The sequence below is a fragment of the Penicillium angulare genome (genome assembly GCF_028827245.1).
Source record: "Penicillium angulare strain IBT 27051 chromosome Unknown utg000003l_segment0_segment0, whole genome shotgun sequence".
Taxonomy (NCBI): domain Eukaryota; kingdom Fungi; phylum Ascomycota; class Eurotiomycetes; order Eurotiales; family Aspergillaceae; genus Penicillium; species Penicillium angulare.
In genome coordinates, this window is record NW_026623162.1 from 898,917 (window position 1) to 913,231 (window position 14,315).

At 48.1% G+C, this 14,315-nt stretch overlaps 4 protein-coding genes across 4 annotated transcripts; 3 read left to right on the forward strand and 1 right to left on the reverse strand.

Annotated features, from left to right (window-relative positions):
• Positions 1 to 620: 620 nt before the first annotated feature.
• On the forward strand, positions 621 to 3,133 carry sip5 (Sip5p; the record flags this gene model as incomplete). Its single annotated transcript, XM_056918772.1, has 2 exons — positions 621 to 998; positions 1,061 to 3,133. The coding sequence occupies 2 exons, from the start codon at positions 621 to 623 to the stop codon at positions 3,131 to 3,133; spliced, it is 2,451 nt and encodes an 816-aa protein (XP_056781930.1).
• A 1,301-nt stretch (positions 3,134 to 4,434) lies between these two features.
• N7478_002559 (MFS transporter) lies at positions 4,435 to 6,291 on the forward strand (the record flags this gene model as incomplete). Its single annotated transcript, XM_056918773.1, has 4 exons — positions 4,435 to 4,510; positions 4,581 to 4,946; positions 5,010 to 5,066; positions 5,123 to 6,291. The coding sequence occupies 4 exons, from the start codon at positions 4,435 to 4,437 to the stop codon at positions 6,289 to 6,291; spliced, it is 1,668 nt and encodes a 555-aa protein (XP_056781931.1).
• A 491-nt stretch (positions 6,292 to 6,782) lies between these two features.
• N7478_002560 (uncharacterized protein) lies at positions 6,783 to 9,587 on the forward strand (the record flags this gene model as incomplete). The annotated part of the gene is made up of 1 exon (XM_056918774.1): positions 6,783 to 9,587. One exon carries the CDS (start codon positions 6,783 to 6,785, stop codon positions 9,585 to 9,587), a length of 2,805 nt encoding a protein of 934 aa, XP_056781932.1.
• Positions 9,588 to 12,798: 3,211 nt separating this feature from the next.
• Positions 12,799 to 12,995, reverse strand: N7478_002561 (uncharacterized protein; the record flags this gene model as incomplete). Its single annotated transcript, XM_056918775.1, is given in 2 exon segments — positions 12,799 to 12,915; positions 12,933 to 12,995. 2 exon segments carry the CDS (start codon positions 12,993 to 12,995, stop codon positions 12,799 to 12,801), a joined length of 180 nt encoding a protein of 59 aa, XP_056781933.1.
• Positions 12,996 to 14,315: the final 1,320 nt, after the last annotated feature.

Here is a 14,315-nt window from a genome sequence, read left to right on the forward strand (position 1 = left end):
GACTCGAGTACAACAAGTATATATACTTGATTGATCGACAGATGGGCTCCAGGATTTCCGAGGCACAAGGCTGATGTAATCTCCACGATGACGACGGTCGTGTGCCATGGAATTAGGCCTGGCCCATGTGGGATGGGGCTGTGTTGGGTCATGATTATTATGTTTCTTCTTCTACGTGGATTGCACTGTATACTGGGACATCTCTGGAACATCTACTTTTGAATTTCCTTGGGAAATTTTGTTCAAGTTGACAACTTCCGCCACTTCCGGGACAAGCTAGTCCTGACGTTCCTCCCAACGCTCTAACTCTTCGATCGATCCGAACTTCCCCAGTTACTCCGCCGTCCCCGCTCCCATCTTTCCCTCCACTCTCTCTTCTTTTGCCCCCCTCCCCTGGTCTCATCGCGCTCTCTACCCAAATGGGTACTAAGCTTTAGCTCGGTCCTTTCCTTCTTTTTCTTTCTTTTTTTCTTTCTCTCTCTTTTTGTTCATTTGCCCGCTTATTCGCTTTCCCCCTATCTCTACTCCACCCCTTTGGGGGCCATATCGGAGTTTAGCCCTGCGTCTATCCCGGTTGACCCGACGCCTTCCTCGAGGCCCTCTCCTACAACCCTCCCACGATGGGAAATTCTCAAACAAAAGAGTCCCGGCCCCCGGCGCCGCGATCCCGGAGTCAACAGTTGTCGACAGGTGGTTCGGATACCCCGGGTCGCGCTGTGTATCAAAGTTCTCGGTCGGGAAGAGGTAGCAGCAGGCCTGATCTATCGCTTCTTGGAATTGGTAGCAGTCATCATGATCGCGAGGTCGCAACTTTGGAACACCGCCGCGAAACCAAACAGGAACGGGAGGCCCGTCGGTTGGAGAAAGAACGGGCTGCTCGAATCAAAGAGCGAGAACGCAGTATGAAAGATGAACATGTCGACGGAGGCTATCTAGTGACACAGGGCGTGTACGTGGGAACCGAGGACTTTGACAAGGGTCAAGTCCGGCAACTGATGGTAGGTTTACATTTGTGGTATTAATGCCACCATTTATGCGCAAATATTGACTGTGGAAGTAGATTGAACGTCGGTTGGCTCCGTTCTGGAAGGGATTAGACGACGTCTCCGAGTCATGGGCAGAACATCAGCTTATGGCCGCGGCTCGTGGCATGGAAATTCCGCCAGCAGACGAGATTCCACCTGAGTTACAATATACCCCACCCAAAGCAACAGCAATCAAGGAGTCCGCGGATGCCACGAATATCCAAAACCTCACAGTCCCAATTACTTCTCGCTCTCAATCCTTCAACTCGGACGTATCGCACAGTTCCAATCCCGCCCAGTCATTACCCTCAGCATCTCCACTCGGTACATCGGCTTCGCGAAATCTTCGGCACCGTGCAAAAACTTTATCAACAGTCATGTCGTCTAAGAATTCCTCACGGGCTGAAACTCCACCAAGAGAGTACCAACTTCCCAAAGATCCATTCGTTAACGGCCAACCCATCGAGGTCTACCTATACAAAGATGCAAGCGAATGCCCCATTTGCTTTCTATACTATCCTCCATACCTAAATCGCACTCGTTGCTGCGACCAACCCATCTGTTCTGAATGCTTTGTGCAAATCAAGCGCCCCGACCCACACCCCCCAGAGCATGGAGAGCCAGATGCCAATGCCTCAGCTCCAGCTGAGGGAGTGCAGGGAGCGCAGGGAGCGCAAGAAGAACAAGAGTCGCAGCTTGTCTCTGAACCATCTGCATGCCCCTTCTGCGTTCAGCCAGAGTTTGGAGTTACATACGCTCAACCTCCTTTCCGTCGGGGCCTTACCTATACTGTTGCTCCCCACTCCAGCGCCCGTCTATCTCCAAATATCACTTCTCCCGTATCCTCTAATTCCTCCTTATCTTCTGCAAATATCGGCGTCATTCCAGGTCGTCGCCGCGCCACGTCCTTATCCGCTACCGACCCCTCGGTGGTCACTACTGATAGGATTCGGCCGGATTGGTTCCACAAGCTGACCTCCGCCCGATCTCATGCAGCACGCCGATCCGCTGCTGCGACCGCTTTGCACACTGCAGCATACCTGATGAATTCCGGCAATGGGGAGTCTCGTGGCCTTTCAAGCTTAGGGCGAAGAGGCATGCGTAGGGCGACCCAGGGAGATACTAGTGGCCGAACTAGCTCGCCGGCACTCAACGCGCTTGCATTTTTGACCGAACGACCCGACCGAACACCTCCGCGTGCACCCGAGACCGATTCTGCAGAGGAAGGTGCAGGGAATATTGCGCCGCCACGGGACAGCTCAAGGCGAACCCGAATCGACGATTTGGAGGAAATGATGATGATGGAGGCTATTCGACTAAGTCTGGCTAGTGAGGAGGATCGCTTGAGGAGAGAAGAGAAAGAGGCACGAAAAGATGCTAAGAAGCGGGAGAAGGAAGCAAAGAAGGCAGATAAGGTCGCTCGCAAGACTGGACTCTATAGTAACAATGCCAGTACAAGTGCTTTGGAAACTTTTGGCGAGACGTCTCTCTCGAAGGTTGGCAGCGGTTCTACCATCGGTGAAGAAGCTTCTGTACCGGGCAAGGGCAAAGGCGTTGAACGTGTTTCCCCAGCGAACCCGACTGCTCCTTCAGCCTCCAGTGCGTCTACCCATGCGGAACAAACGCCGGTTATTGCCGAAGAAGTCATCGCCGAAGAGACTACCGCTGGAGAGCCTACTGTCGTTGAACCATCACAGTCATCAAGTCTTCGTCGTGAGCCAAGCGCCTCTTCATCTCTATCTTCCAAGATGGAACACACGCCAGAGGAACGCTCGACAGGTCATTCTTCCCCAGATGGAACCAATGCTTCTCTTGAGCCCATGTTCAACTTTCGCAGCTTGGCCGCGGTGATCGGTGATGAAGAGAAGAACCATGAATCCGAGCATGTAGAGCATGCCGCTCAAAACCAACCAGAAGGCTCTTCAAGTGCTACCCCCAGTGCTACTCCATCGGTCCACCAGCCGACGACAGATTCTGCGACGTCTGAGACCACCCCCGTCGTGGATCCTGAGGCAGACTCTGAAGGAACTAGCGTCCTACCGAAGGAGCTTGAAACTCGCTCAGTAGAAATCACCAATGCTGAAACTCACACTGAGACCACTTCATAAGATATTATGTTTTCATCGCACCTTTTCTGTCCACCATCAGGGATATCTTCTTTTGTCTTCATTCCTCTCGATCCTGGAGATTCTTGTTTTTGTTTTGTCACAGCATGAGGTTAGCCGGCGCAGTAGGAGGGCACTTTCTCTTCTTTTTTTCTTTTTTTCTTTTTTTCTCTCTCTCATTGAACCTGGACTTAGGGTCATTGGCTCTTTTTCTGTTCTGTCCGCATTCTGTTTCATTTATTCATTGACAATCGTTTTCGTGGCTGGCTGTCTCGATTCGCTGCATCCTGTTTTCCTCCTTTCCATAGAAATCCAACTAAGACTATATTTATCATTATCTTGTTCTTTTAGCCTATTTCTGTAGTCAGTTATCCTCGTGAAATGTCAATCTTATATGATAGTATACCGATAGTTACTACATACAGCATGTAAGATGTAAGATGCACCTTTATGCACTGAGAACTGCGGGGGTCACACTGAGGCACTAATGGCGCCCGATGATTGGTCCGGGTCGGATTTAAGGAACAGGCCAACGGCCGCTAAGCGGGATTGGCTGTGGAGCCTGGCAATTATTGGTGGATTCAGTATACAATCTAATATCTTCTGTAGATTTAAATACGATGAAAGGAAAGTTAAAAGGTAGATTGCAGTTCTCTTCGAAACTGGAAGTATATTCGGAGTATTATCCTTGAACCTGCAGGCAGCTGTATAGAAGATGGGAGCTCGGGCACTCGGCACGCCCGATACACCCGATCTCCTACTAGATACAGTATAGTAGTTAGTCGCCACTTTGCAAATTTTGCCTGGGTCCAGGGGCCGGGACCCGCCAACACGTTATAGAACCCACAACTAATTTCAATAACAATCGTAAAAAATATAATCCCTTTGCAGAACAATGAATATGAATTAATTGTTGTCAAGAATCAAGTTCTCATTGTAGTTTGAATCGCATCCGGTCATAGTCTATAACCATCTCCCCCCCTACATTCCCCGCGGCGGGCTAGTGCGGTCGCTCCCGGACAGTCTCTAGCAGGTCTTGTGAGTAATGGAAACGCAAACTCTTATCTTTCTTACTTTCTTACTTTCCCCTCTTTTTTCTTCCTTTCCCCTTCCATCTTCACCGTCTTTTTGCTTTCCCACTGGTCTTGAGTTCTCAGAGTCGGAATAATCAGAACGTTCTTAAATTTTGTGCTGCTGCTACCTCCTCACGAGTTGAGGATCACACTGCTAAGGCCACTGGGCAAGAAGGATTTTACTTGCGCGGGGACGGATAGCCGTAAGGTCTTAATTACTTCTTCAGGACAATGGCATTAACACCACAGGCAAGATCTCATGCGTCGCTCGATGACAGCTTCCCTACACTCCAACTCTTCCTTCTCGGTAGGTGATTCCCATTCCTTAGCCTAAGGCTTGTGGTGCGACGAATCCACTGACTCCATTCTTCCGTCAGCAATATGTCGTGTCGCAGAGCCTATCGCTCTCACGTCCATCTTCCCCTATTCATGGGTGATGGTTAAGGACTTCCACATGGACAGCGGCAATGATGCATCCTTTTACGCTGGCATTTTAATATCTGCCTTTTCCCTTGCTGAGGCTCTTACGGGCATGTTTTGGGGAAGTCTCTCGGATCGCTTGGGGCGAAAGCCAGTGCTTCTCTCTGGGTGCTTTGGGACTATGCTTTCTCTCCTCCTGGTGGGATTGGCTCCAAACTTCTGGGTTGCCCTGGTAGGCCGTGCCCTCGGTGGAGCTCTGAATGGTAATATTGGAGTCATCCAGACTATGGTTGGAGAATTGGTCAAAAGGCCCGAACATGAACGTGAGTTACTCTACCATTGTCATATTTCCTTGGTCTGTAATCCACATTATTAAATAATTATAGCCCGTGCATATGCTGTGATGCCTTTTGTTTGGTCTATTGGAACTATCATCGGGCCGGGTAAGTCTTCCTAGTTCCTTAAAATCTATTGTGCGAAATTGGCTAATCTTTTACAGCAATTGGTGGACTGCTTGCAAGACCGGCGGATAGCTTCCCTTCACTCTTCCCTTCAGATGGACTTTTCGGTCGTTTCCCCTATCTCCTGCCAAATATAGTCTGTTCTTTTCTACTCCTTTTGAGTATGATTGGCAGCTGGCTGTTCCTTCAGGAAACTCACCCAGATATGCAGCCAGGGAATGACCACCAATTCTTTGAGCATACCTCGGTTGAACAGCCTCTCTTAGCAACTTCAGGCGCAACTGCCAATGCTGCAGTTGATCTTCGTGCTGAGTCATATGGCACGTTCAATCAAGTTAGCCTGAGTGAAGATGAATGTTGGAATGTCCAAGCAGATGGTAGCTCGCCTGTTTGGAAGGAAACCTCCAAACCGAAGGCGTTTACATGGCGAGTCACTATGTTGATAGTAGCTCTAGCTATCTTTACTTATCACTCGATGACCTACGATCATTTGTTGCCTATTTTCTTGCAGGACAAGAACACTAGGGACATCTCGGTTGGCCCTTCTTCTCCCTTCGACATTCCTGGTGGTGTGGGTCTTTCTACTCGTACCGTCGGTGTCATCATGTCGACTGATGGTATAATTGCGCTTGTAATTCAAAGCGTGATCTTCCCTGCACTGGCACAATGGCTTGGCGTATGGCGTCTCTTCATCGTCGTGACCATCCTTCACCCCATCGCATACTTCATGGTTCCCTTCCTCTCGTTTCTCCCCCACAGTTTCGTCTTCGTTGGTATATACGCATGCTTGATTGTCCGCAATATTCTGTCAATCATCGATTACCCTGTCCTATTGATTCTCATCAAGCAAGCTAGTCCTTCAGACTCGGTTATGGGAAAAATCAATGGCCTCGCTGCCTCTGCTGGTGCTGCATCTCGCACCCTGGCACCTCCAATGGCGGGTTTCTTGTACAGCGCTGGCGCAGGAATCGGCTGCACTGCTATTGCCTGGTGGGGAAGCAGTGTTGTTGCCCTGCTGGGAGCGTTGCAGATTTGGTTTATTCAGCGAAAGCCACATTCTTCTGTGACGGTGAAACCAAACTCGCTGTGTCACCCGGATCCATTTGGCGATCAGCCATCTAAAGAAACTGTGCATATCATTGTGGATGATACCGAGGACAGTGGGACACACGCAGAGGAAGGCTCATCCGCTTCGCCATCGCAATGATCACATGTGAATGGGTGTGTATCAGAAAGCCAAAGTGCGTGTTTATCTAACGACTTATGTCTTTTTTCAATCCAAATGTCGAAAGAATTACTATTTTAATTTTCTCGCAAGATTTGGATTGTTTTGGTTTCTTTCAACACAATCATCGGGTTAGCGTTTTGGAGCGCTTACATTTCACGGAGTTCAGGGTTGATTTTATGTACATTTAGCATATTCCCAAAAGTGAATTGAATATACGAATATATTATTTTTTAAGAAATCGTCACAACAGTAGTAATATTTGAATGTTTGTCTTGATGTCGTAGTTTTGATCACTGCGTTGCTGTCGATCTAGTATATGAAGTTACGCTAACCCGATATGGCTTAGCTCTGTTTACACGGCAACCGCCACGAGCAACTCAAAACATTGACAATCGAGACGGATCTTGCAATCTCCACACGCCAAAGGGTCACTGCAAAATTTTCGCGCTTTGCCTTCCCTTCATACAGCTATGGCGAACCCTTTATCCCCCCTATCTTCCTCGTTCCAGAATGCGCGAGCTCGATCCCCAAAGGTTGGCTCGTCGCCCTTCCTCGCCAAAACAGTCGACGAGCAACCCGATGAGCACCGCGCCCAACCAAGCCCGTTGAAGAATTCATGGGCAGATTATGAGCTTCCAAGCTCCCCTTCCTATCACGAAAATGAAAACTATCCCTCTAATGACTATGACGACCGTGACGAGATCAACGAGATCAACGATAACAATGACTTCCAAGAATCCGGCAGCTCACCATTCCGTTATGATGGGCGCGACGATACTGTTGATTTCAAGGCAATGAAAGAATATCAACAACATACCCCTTCACACTTGAGCACTCGATTTGAAATGCAACAAGAGGACGACCCAATGAGTTCACCTTTCCGACCCGATACAAGAGAGGAAACGGTAGATTTTCAGAGACTCCGCGAAGAACAGCCCTTATCGCCAGGTTTGAGCAAACGGTTGGCTTTCGATAAACCTCCAAGCTCTCCGTTCCGCCCAGAAGCGCAAGATGATGAAGATTATGATGAAGTGGACGACCATTCATATGAGGTGCAACCCACCTCTCCCGGACCCACCTCTTTCGGTTTAGATGGGCAGCCAGAGGAACCCATGAGCTCTCCATTTCGCGCTGGTACAAGAGAGGAAACTGTCAATTTTCAGAGACTAGAAGAATTTGAATCAAAGCGAGAGTCATTGAGCAAGTTTCAGTCTCGATCTCCATCCCCTATGATTCACAGCCCACCTATTCGACAGACGACTGGTGATGACACGCTTGAAATGAAAAAGCTCCGCTCCTCGCACCGTGCATCGCTAAGCACAGGACATAATCAGTTGAATGCCGCTACACCCCGCAAGCGATCATTTGATCAGACCCCACAAGACTATGATGATGATGCTATACAACCCAATGATCGTGCTAAGAAGGGCATGCTCACTCGTGCCGAGGAGCCTGAGATTCACATACATCTAAATGAGGAGTCCAGTGTCGTTCACGAACAAAGCCTACTCTCAACTACGAGTGCAACTCAAGATCGGTCAACAATCGCAAATAGCATGATGGAAGACAAACGCAATGAAGGCATGAGTACTGTTCTTCATGATGATGAGGCCGACCACAATTCTCAAGAAGAGGATGACATTGATCCTATGGATGAGACAGGTCTCAGTACATTCTCTGTTCTGCCAGACATGACCTCCTTCGCGAAGCTCCGTGCAGAGTCTCCTATGAAATCTATGCGCGGCAGTGTTGATCCTAGCTCAGCCCATGCCGCAGACATGTATCGTCGTAGTATTGATCCAGGAACTCCCGGGACTGCACGCAGGTCTCACAGAGTGAGTGCATTGCTTGAAGCCGGGTCGCCCATTGGATCTCCTACTCCCAGGCGCCGGGTGTCTCGAGATGTCTGTAACCCGAATGACGGTTCCAATCTACTCGATTTCACAGATCAAGTGAGTTTCTTCCCTCGTTCAACTCAACAGACCCCTCGTTATTCTCCTCAGCGGTCCCCCATGCGAAACATGCGCCAGTCAATGCGCTCTCCTTCAAAATTGTCTCTCTTAGACTTCGATATTCCAGCTGCACCAACGCCTCGATCAATTCCAACAGTTACGCCCCGTGAGTTGGAGTCGCTCAAATCTGGTTTCATGTCAGAGATTTCTTCTCTCAAGGCTACCTTGAGCGGCAAAGAAGCTGAGGTTGCCAGCTTGAAGACGGCTGTTGGAGATGCAGAGAGACGAGTTGGAGAAGCTCTGGAAGAGATCCGCAACGAGGCTGCTCGAAGAGAGGCAATGGAGATTGAGCAGGCTGAATGGGATCTTCGGGGCAAAGAAATGGAGAGAGTCTTGCAATCGGTCCGGGATGAATTAGACGATGGTGAACGAGAGAGAGATCGGCTTACCCGCAAGGCCGAGGATGCGGAGAAGGGCAAGGAGAAACTGGAAGGCAAAATTGTTGAGCTTGAGACCCAATTGTCCACCGCTCGTTCTTCGGCATCATCAGCTTCCAGGGCTACATCAAGCTCCGGCCAAAGTTCACAGTCAGCCGAGGACACTGCACGAGAAGTGCAGGATGCCGTTGAAAAAGTTGCTCGAGAGCTTCACACTTTGTACAAGGGCAAACATGAAACCAAGGTCGCTGCGTTGAAGAAAAGCTACGAGTCTCGCTGGGAAAAGCGTCTTCGTGAAGCAGATGGCAAGTTGACCGCTGCCCGTAAGGAAAACGAAAAACTCAAGGCTGAGCGCGATGCTTCCAACTCTGACTCCATGGCTGCGGCCAATGTCAGCATGATCGCTCGCGAAAATGACGAACACGAGGCTGAAAAACACGTTTTCGAGGCGCAGATTAAGGGCCTGCAGCACGAGATGGCAGCATTGAAGCAAGACAGTGAACAACTGCGCGCCGATCTTAAATCTGAACGTGCAGAGAAAGGAGAATTGGTCGCCGCCGTCGATGAGTGGTTGGCTATTCAGCAAGGACAGCCTGCTCCTGTTGAACAAGAACGGCAAGCTTCAGTCTCCTCAGCTGGAAATCCCGAAGATGGCTTTCGTGCACCAAGTGAACCTCCAGCTGAGACCTTCCATCGAAGTGTCAGTCGCTCTGGATCTAGCGGTATCCGCCCTCCTTCAACGGCCGAAAAGAAACAGTCACGCATTGGGGCACCCGGTGGTCATTCACGAGGAAACAGCGGAGGCAAATCTGGAATTGCTGTCTTCACTCCTGGTCGAGGTGGAATCCTGAGCTCTATTGAGCGGATGGGGCGTGGAGGAGTCTAGAGATATTGGTTTAAATGAGGTTTCGGTTAGACTTTGAGTCTCGGCGTTGGGTTTTCTTTTGTTTTATGCGTCCAAGTCTTGATTCCCCTTCCATCGCTTTGGAAATGTGCCTATGTGCTCTCTGTATTATGACATTACATGCTTGAACGTACTATGAACCTTTCGATATGGCTTGTGCCGATCGTAGCATCGTTGTACTGTAGTAGAAGGAGGACAGTAAGATAAGTGGAGAATTTACATAGATTACGTTGCAGCTTTCTAAGGTTTCTTGATTTAAAATCCATGAAGGCCATCTAACGTCCAGGGAACACGGAAGACATGGCTTCTTCCACTGGATGTTTGCCCCTTCCCAGTTCCCAACACAGAAAGGTAGTATGTATACCACCTCAACCAAGAAAAAAAGATCCAATACTATGCATATGTTGCACATATGCACCAACATTTCAATGCGTCTTGTTATTGACCAACCTCCCAATCTCTCAAAGCGGCAATTCGCCGGAAGAAGCCCGAATGAAATCCGAAGGCAACTCATTTTTCAGAAAAGACATGTCTTGCACCTAGTGGAGTAAGGCCACATCAATTGATGTAGATCCTACTAATCCTACCAACTTCCGGCTGCCTCCGGTCTCCTAGGTCTCCTTTAATCGCGGGGTGCCGAGCTGCATAAACAAGTTTGCCTAATTCGGACCGATTCCCCTCGTCCGGTCCGTTTTATGCACCACACGTATGGACACCCGTCCGTGCGTAAAATACCAGGCGATGACCAGATACATAAACCATCATGATCCAGAGTGGAATTACAACCAATAACCTTCATGCTAGTGATAGTTTTTACTGCAGTTTCCTCTTCTGTTCTTCCAAGCTCTTTCGTGGGTTAGCGTGACAATGCGCTATGACGCCACTGACCCGTCTATTCTACAAAACCCCTCCACGATGCATGGATTTGGGATCGGCGTCTTTTCGAGGGGCCCAGTCTAAGTCTAGCTGTACATACCATTCTAACTCTAAGCCGGAGGTACATGCACCGAGAACAGGTGACGGCTACAATGATAGGTTGGAATGTTTGATCTTGGCGAGTTGTATCGGCGTGTCTCCGATAAAACGCGGGGTGATGAGGGGACAGTGCATTGTTTTATCCAAGCTACTGTGCTTTGGATTTCCGGGGAAAGGCTGGGCTTTTGATTCGTTCCTTCCTTTTGGGCTCGGACGCTCTTTTGATTGCCAAGGCGTGGGGTTAGAACCGGCGAGATGACCGATAGTGGGACGTGGGACTTGACACGTCGACGCTTTTGGCATTCTACTATACAGCCCACTTCGTATAGGGTGACTCTCCGGTTTGGTTTGATACGTAACTTCTATATTTAAGTGTATTCATCTTGCCCTAGCTTGGAATAGATAGCAGCGCTTGTGTTGTGGTTTTCTGGTTTCTTACTATAGTAGTTGAGACTCTAAAAGCATGCTTCCCACTTTCGAAGATATAAACAAAAACAAGATAGGTAAAGAGGATTTTCAATATTGATATTGGGGCTCCTAAGAAGAAGGTGAAACCACCTAAGTGAAATAATCATATAAGTATGGAAAAGAGGCTTCGAAATTCCTGCAATCTTCCGAGAGAAACGTACTTAATGCAGTGATTTCATATTACTCCAGCCTAGGTTCTTTACAGATTCCCAAATTACTGCACACCAAGTACGCGGTGACTATTCTTCCAATGCTGTATGTTGAGAAGACTCTAATGCTATCCGGTATGTATCAATTGGCCCGTGACGTCCTATGTGAAGATCAACGTCATGACTGGAGCACAGGATGACTGTAACAACTCGAAAGGAGTAAGTAATTATGGAAGAAGGGGGCTAGGGTCCTCTAGACCCTCTTTTGCAATTGTAGAGCTCCGTCTCCAATGACTTTCCAGTTCTTGAAACGTCGTAGGGAAGCTTAGCCATTTTTAGCATGCTGATCTTAGGTTCATGGGGCTGAAACACCTACAAATATCCTATTTTGTCTGTGAAGGGCTTTAGTGCACGAGAATGTAGTCAGCTGAGGTTGCATTGGGATGGACTTCAATGGCATTGCTGGATGTAATTCTTATACAGCAACTCGGAGTGTCTGCAAGAATGAATCATGGATACTCCGTTTGACAGTTATCTTGCCCCAGGCCGGTTATGACTATGTAGAAAGCTCGCCAATTCAATGTTGATCCGACGAATGGACGGTCAAATAATCATATATTGATTGATTATCTTTTGCGAGGTGAACCACTCAACAGTATCAAGGACTTCGTTCTATGAATTGTAAGTTACCCTGGGCAGATTCAAGTTTGTATAAGGAAAAAGTTGACTCTTCCTTGTCCAATTTCCGTCTTTCTCAACTTTCAGAGGTTGTAAATTGGTAGCTAATACCATGTGTAGTTGTAGTAGTAATTAAGGAGCAAGGCCGTATTATATCTGGCCTCACCTCCAGTGACTAGCCTAAACTGAATCGGGAGTTCATCTCGGCAAGTATCAGGAATGGGTTAGCTCCCGGCTCGGCTCCTGCGAAACACAAGCTGAGTCCTATATTTCGTGATTTATAACACTCTGTGATTTTCGTTTCTTCAGGATTTCCCATTTATTTCAATTACTTCCTTTATATGAAGTCAATACTGGACTTTGTACATATACAACGCTTATCCGCGGGAGGCCGGAGGGTAGGGGTCGAGGACCCATATCCCGAGAACACATCGCTTGGGCTGTATCTTACCGGCCCCGGACTCCTTGTTTCTCGGCGGGATTTTCTGGGGGAGGTCAAGACATGAAACGGGCCCCTTGGTTGACCCAAGGATCGTGCAGGCGGGCATAACAGGATTCGGGAAGTGACCTTTGCCAGATACATGGTTGGAGTCCCACTTGGATCCGCTTGGGACCTCGTGAGAGTCCAGAATTTCATGTCGATTACATGTATAGACCTAGTCTGGCTGGACAGAAGGCTTGAAAATGTTTCAATGGCCCCGCTATTTCCCGTGGACCTCCTCGTGATTCTTCTCCCTGCTCCACATTGTATCTGTCGATTTCGTCACTTTTTGTTTGGTTCGAAATTTCTAGTTGAATGGATCTGATTTCTGACTTTTCTCGGAATTAGTTCGATGTTCATTATTTTCATGTTTTTTGTTACCTTGTACTGCCTGGAGGTCTAAAAAATAAATTACTGTCTAACAAGGTTGACGATAGTTTGTTCAATGCTTGTCCTTGTCTTGGTCAACTTGTTTCTCATTCTTCCGAGAATCGGCAGTACGATGCACGGACAATTTGGAGCAATCAGAGTGGTGCAGCATAGGGTTCCGCACGGTGCGCTATATAACCAACAAACCAACCCATCCAGGCGGTTCTCGTGAAGGAACGGCATCATTCCTACCAATTCGTCTCTGGTCATTCTGGACCGTCGGACCGGTTCTAATTAAAGTTTGCTTTTCCTTAAAAAATCTGATTTTTCCCTTGCCTTTTCCATCCGGGAGACTAGGATGCTATGTATGCTATTATGCGATATAGGCTCCGAATATCGGTAGTATCTTGGTTTTGACTTTGTGGGGGAGACGTTGGTGTTCGTGTCTGGGGCAGAGAGTCGAGACCCCCCCGCTCTAATAAATCAGGATTTGATGGGATTTATTTATTATTATCATGATTATGATCATTGGAGTGAGATTCCATTGATGTTTTAGGTTTTTGAAATCCTTTTCTTCATTTAATATTAAATTATTTGGCTTGGTTTACCTCCCAGGTACCAACTGGTGGCCCTGTATACTGTATAGAACAGCCCGGAATGAATTCCATTATGTACAGATATTTCCCACTGTATCCGGAATACCTTCCGGGACATCTATAGATGTACATCTGCCCAGGTGTACATTCTCCCTCGGATTCTGTCATGTTCCTAGGATCAAGAATGAGGCATTTGTTGATCTCGGGTGTTTAGAGCAAACTCTAAGGCTAGATAGATAATTATGCGGGGAATTTGGGCACCTATTACTGAAGTGACTCAATGCGAGTACTACTGCAGAACCGACATCGTGAAGTACATCCAAATCTCATAAAGACTTCCCTGTACGGAGTAGTTACAGCCAACAGAAAGCCTCACAGGACCGGCGGAATTGAAAGGCGCTGATCAATGAGAAACCCGCCAAAAAGGTAAGCTTGCGACAAATATCCACTACCAACTACTGGCAGGTCCCACTTATTCTCCGCCATCGGCGACTGGAGACGGGTTCTCCAGTCGGTTGTTTTCGGTTTTTCCCTTTTCCGTTGTATTTTTTTCAATTTGGTTTTACAGTATTTTCCCCTTGTCTTCTTTTCGTCTAGCGCCATCCACACTGTCTGGACCAGAATGTCCCATCTCCTGAAAATAAGTTCCATTTCACCGTCCATCCAAGCCCCAGGTTCCGCTCCACGAGGACTAGCGGCTCCGATCGTTCCTAATCACCCGTGGATTGGTGGGCGAGGACTGAGGCGTGGAACCTACAGGACGGTACCAGGTCCCCTTCGGCGTAATCCGGGGATTTTGCCAGGAGAAGTATCCGTGCAGAGGATTGCGTGCGATTTTATTTCTTCTTCTTCAGAACTTCCAGAGGGTTATACTTATTCCAGATGAGCAACATCAGATAAGGGATTTGTCGGGTTTGTTCTGAATGGTCGAGCCAGGTCAGTATGGATAGTGTATGTACATACTATCTATGTACATCACTTATAGTATGTGGAA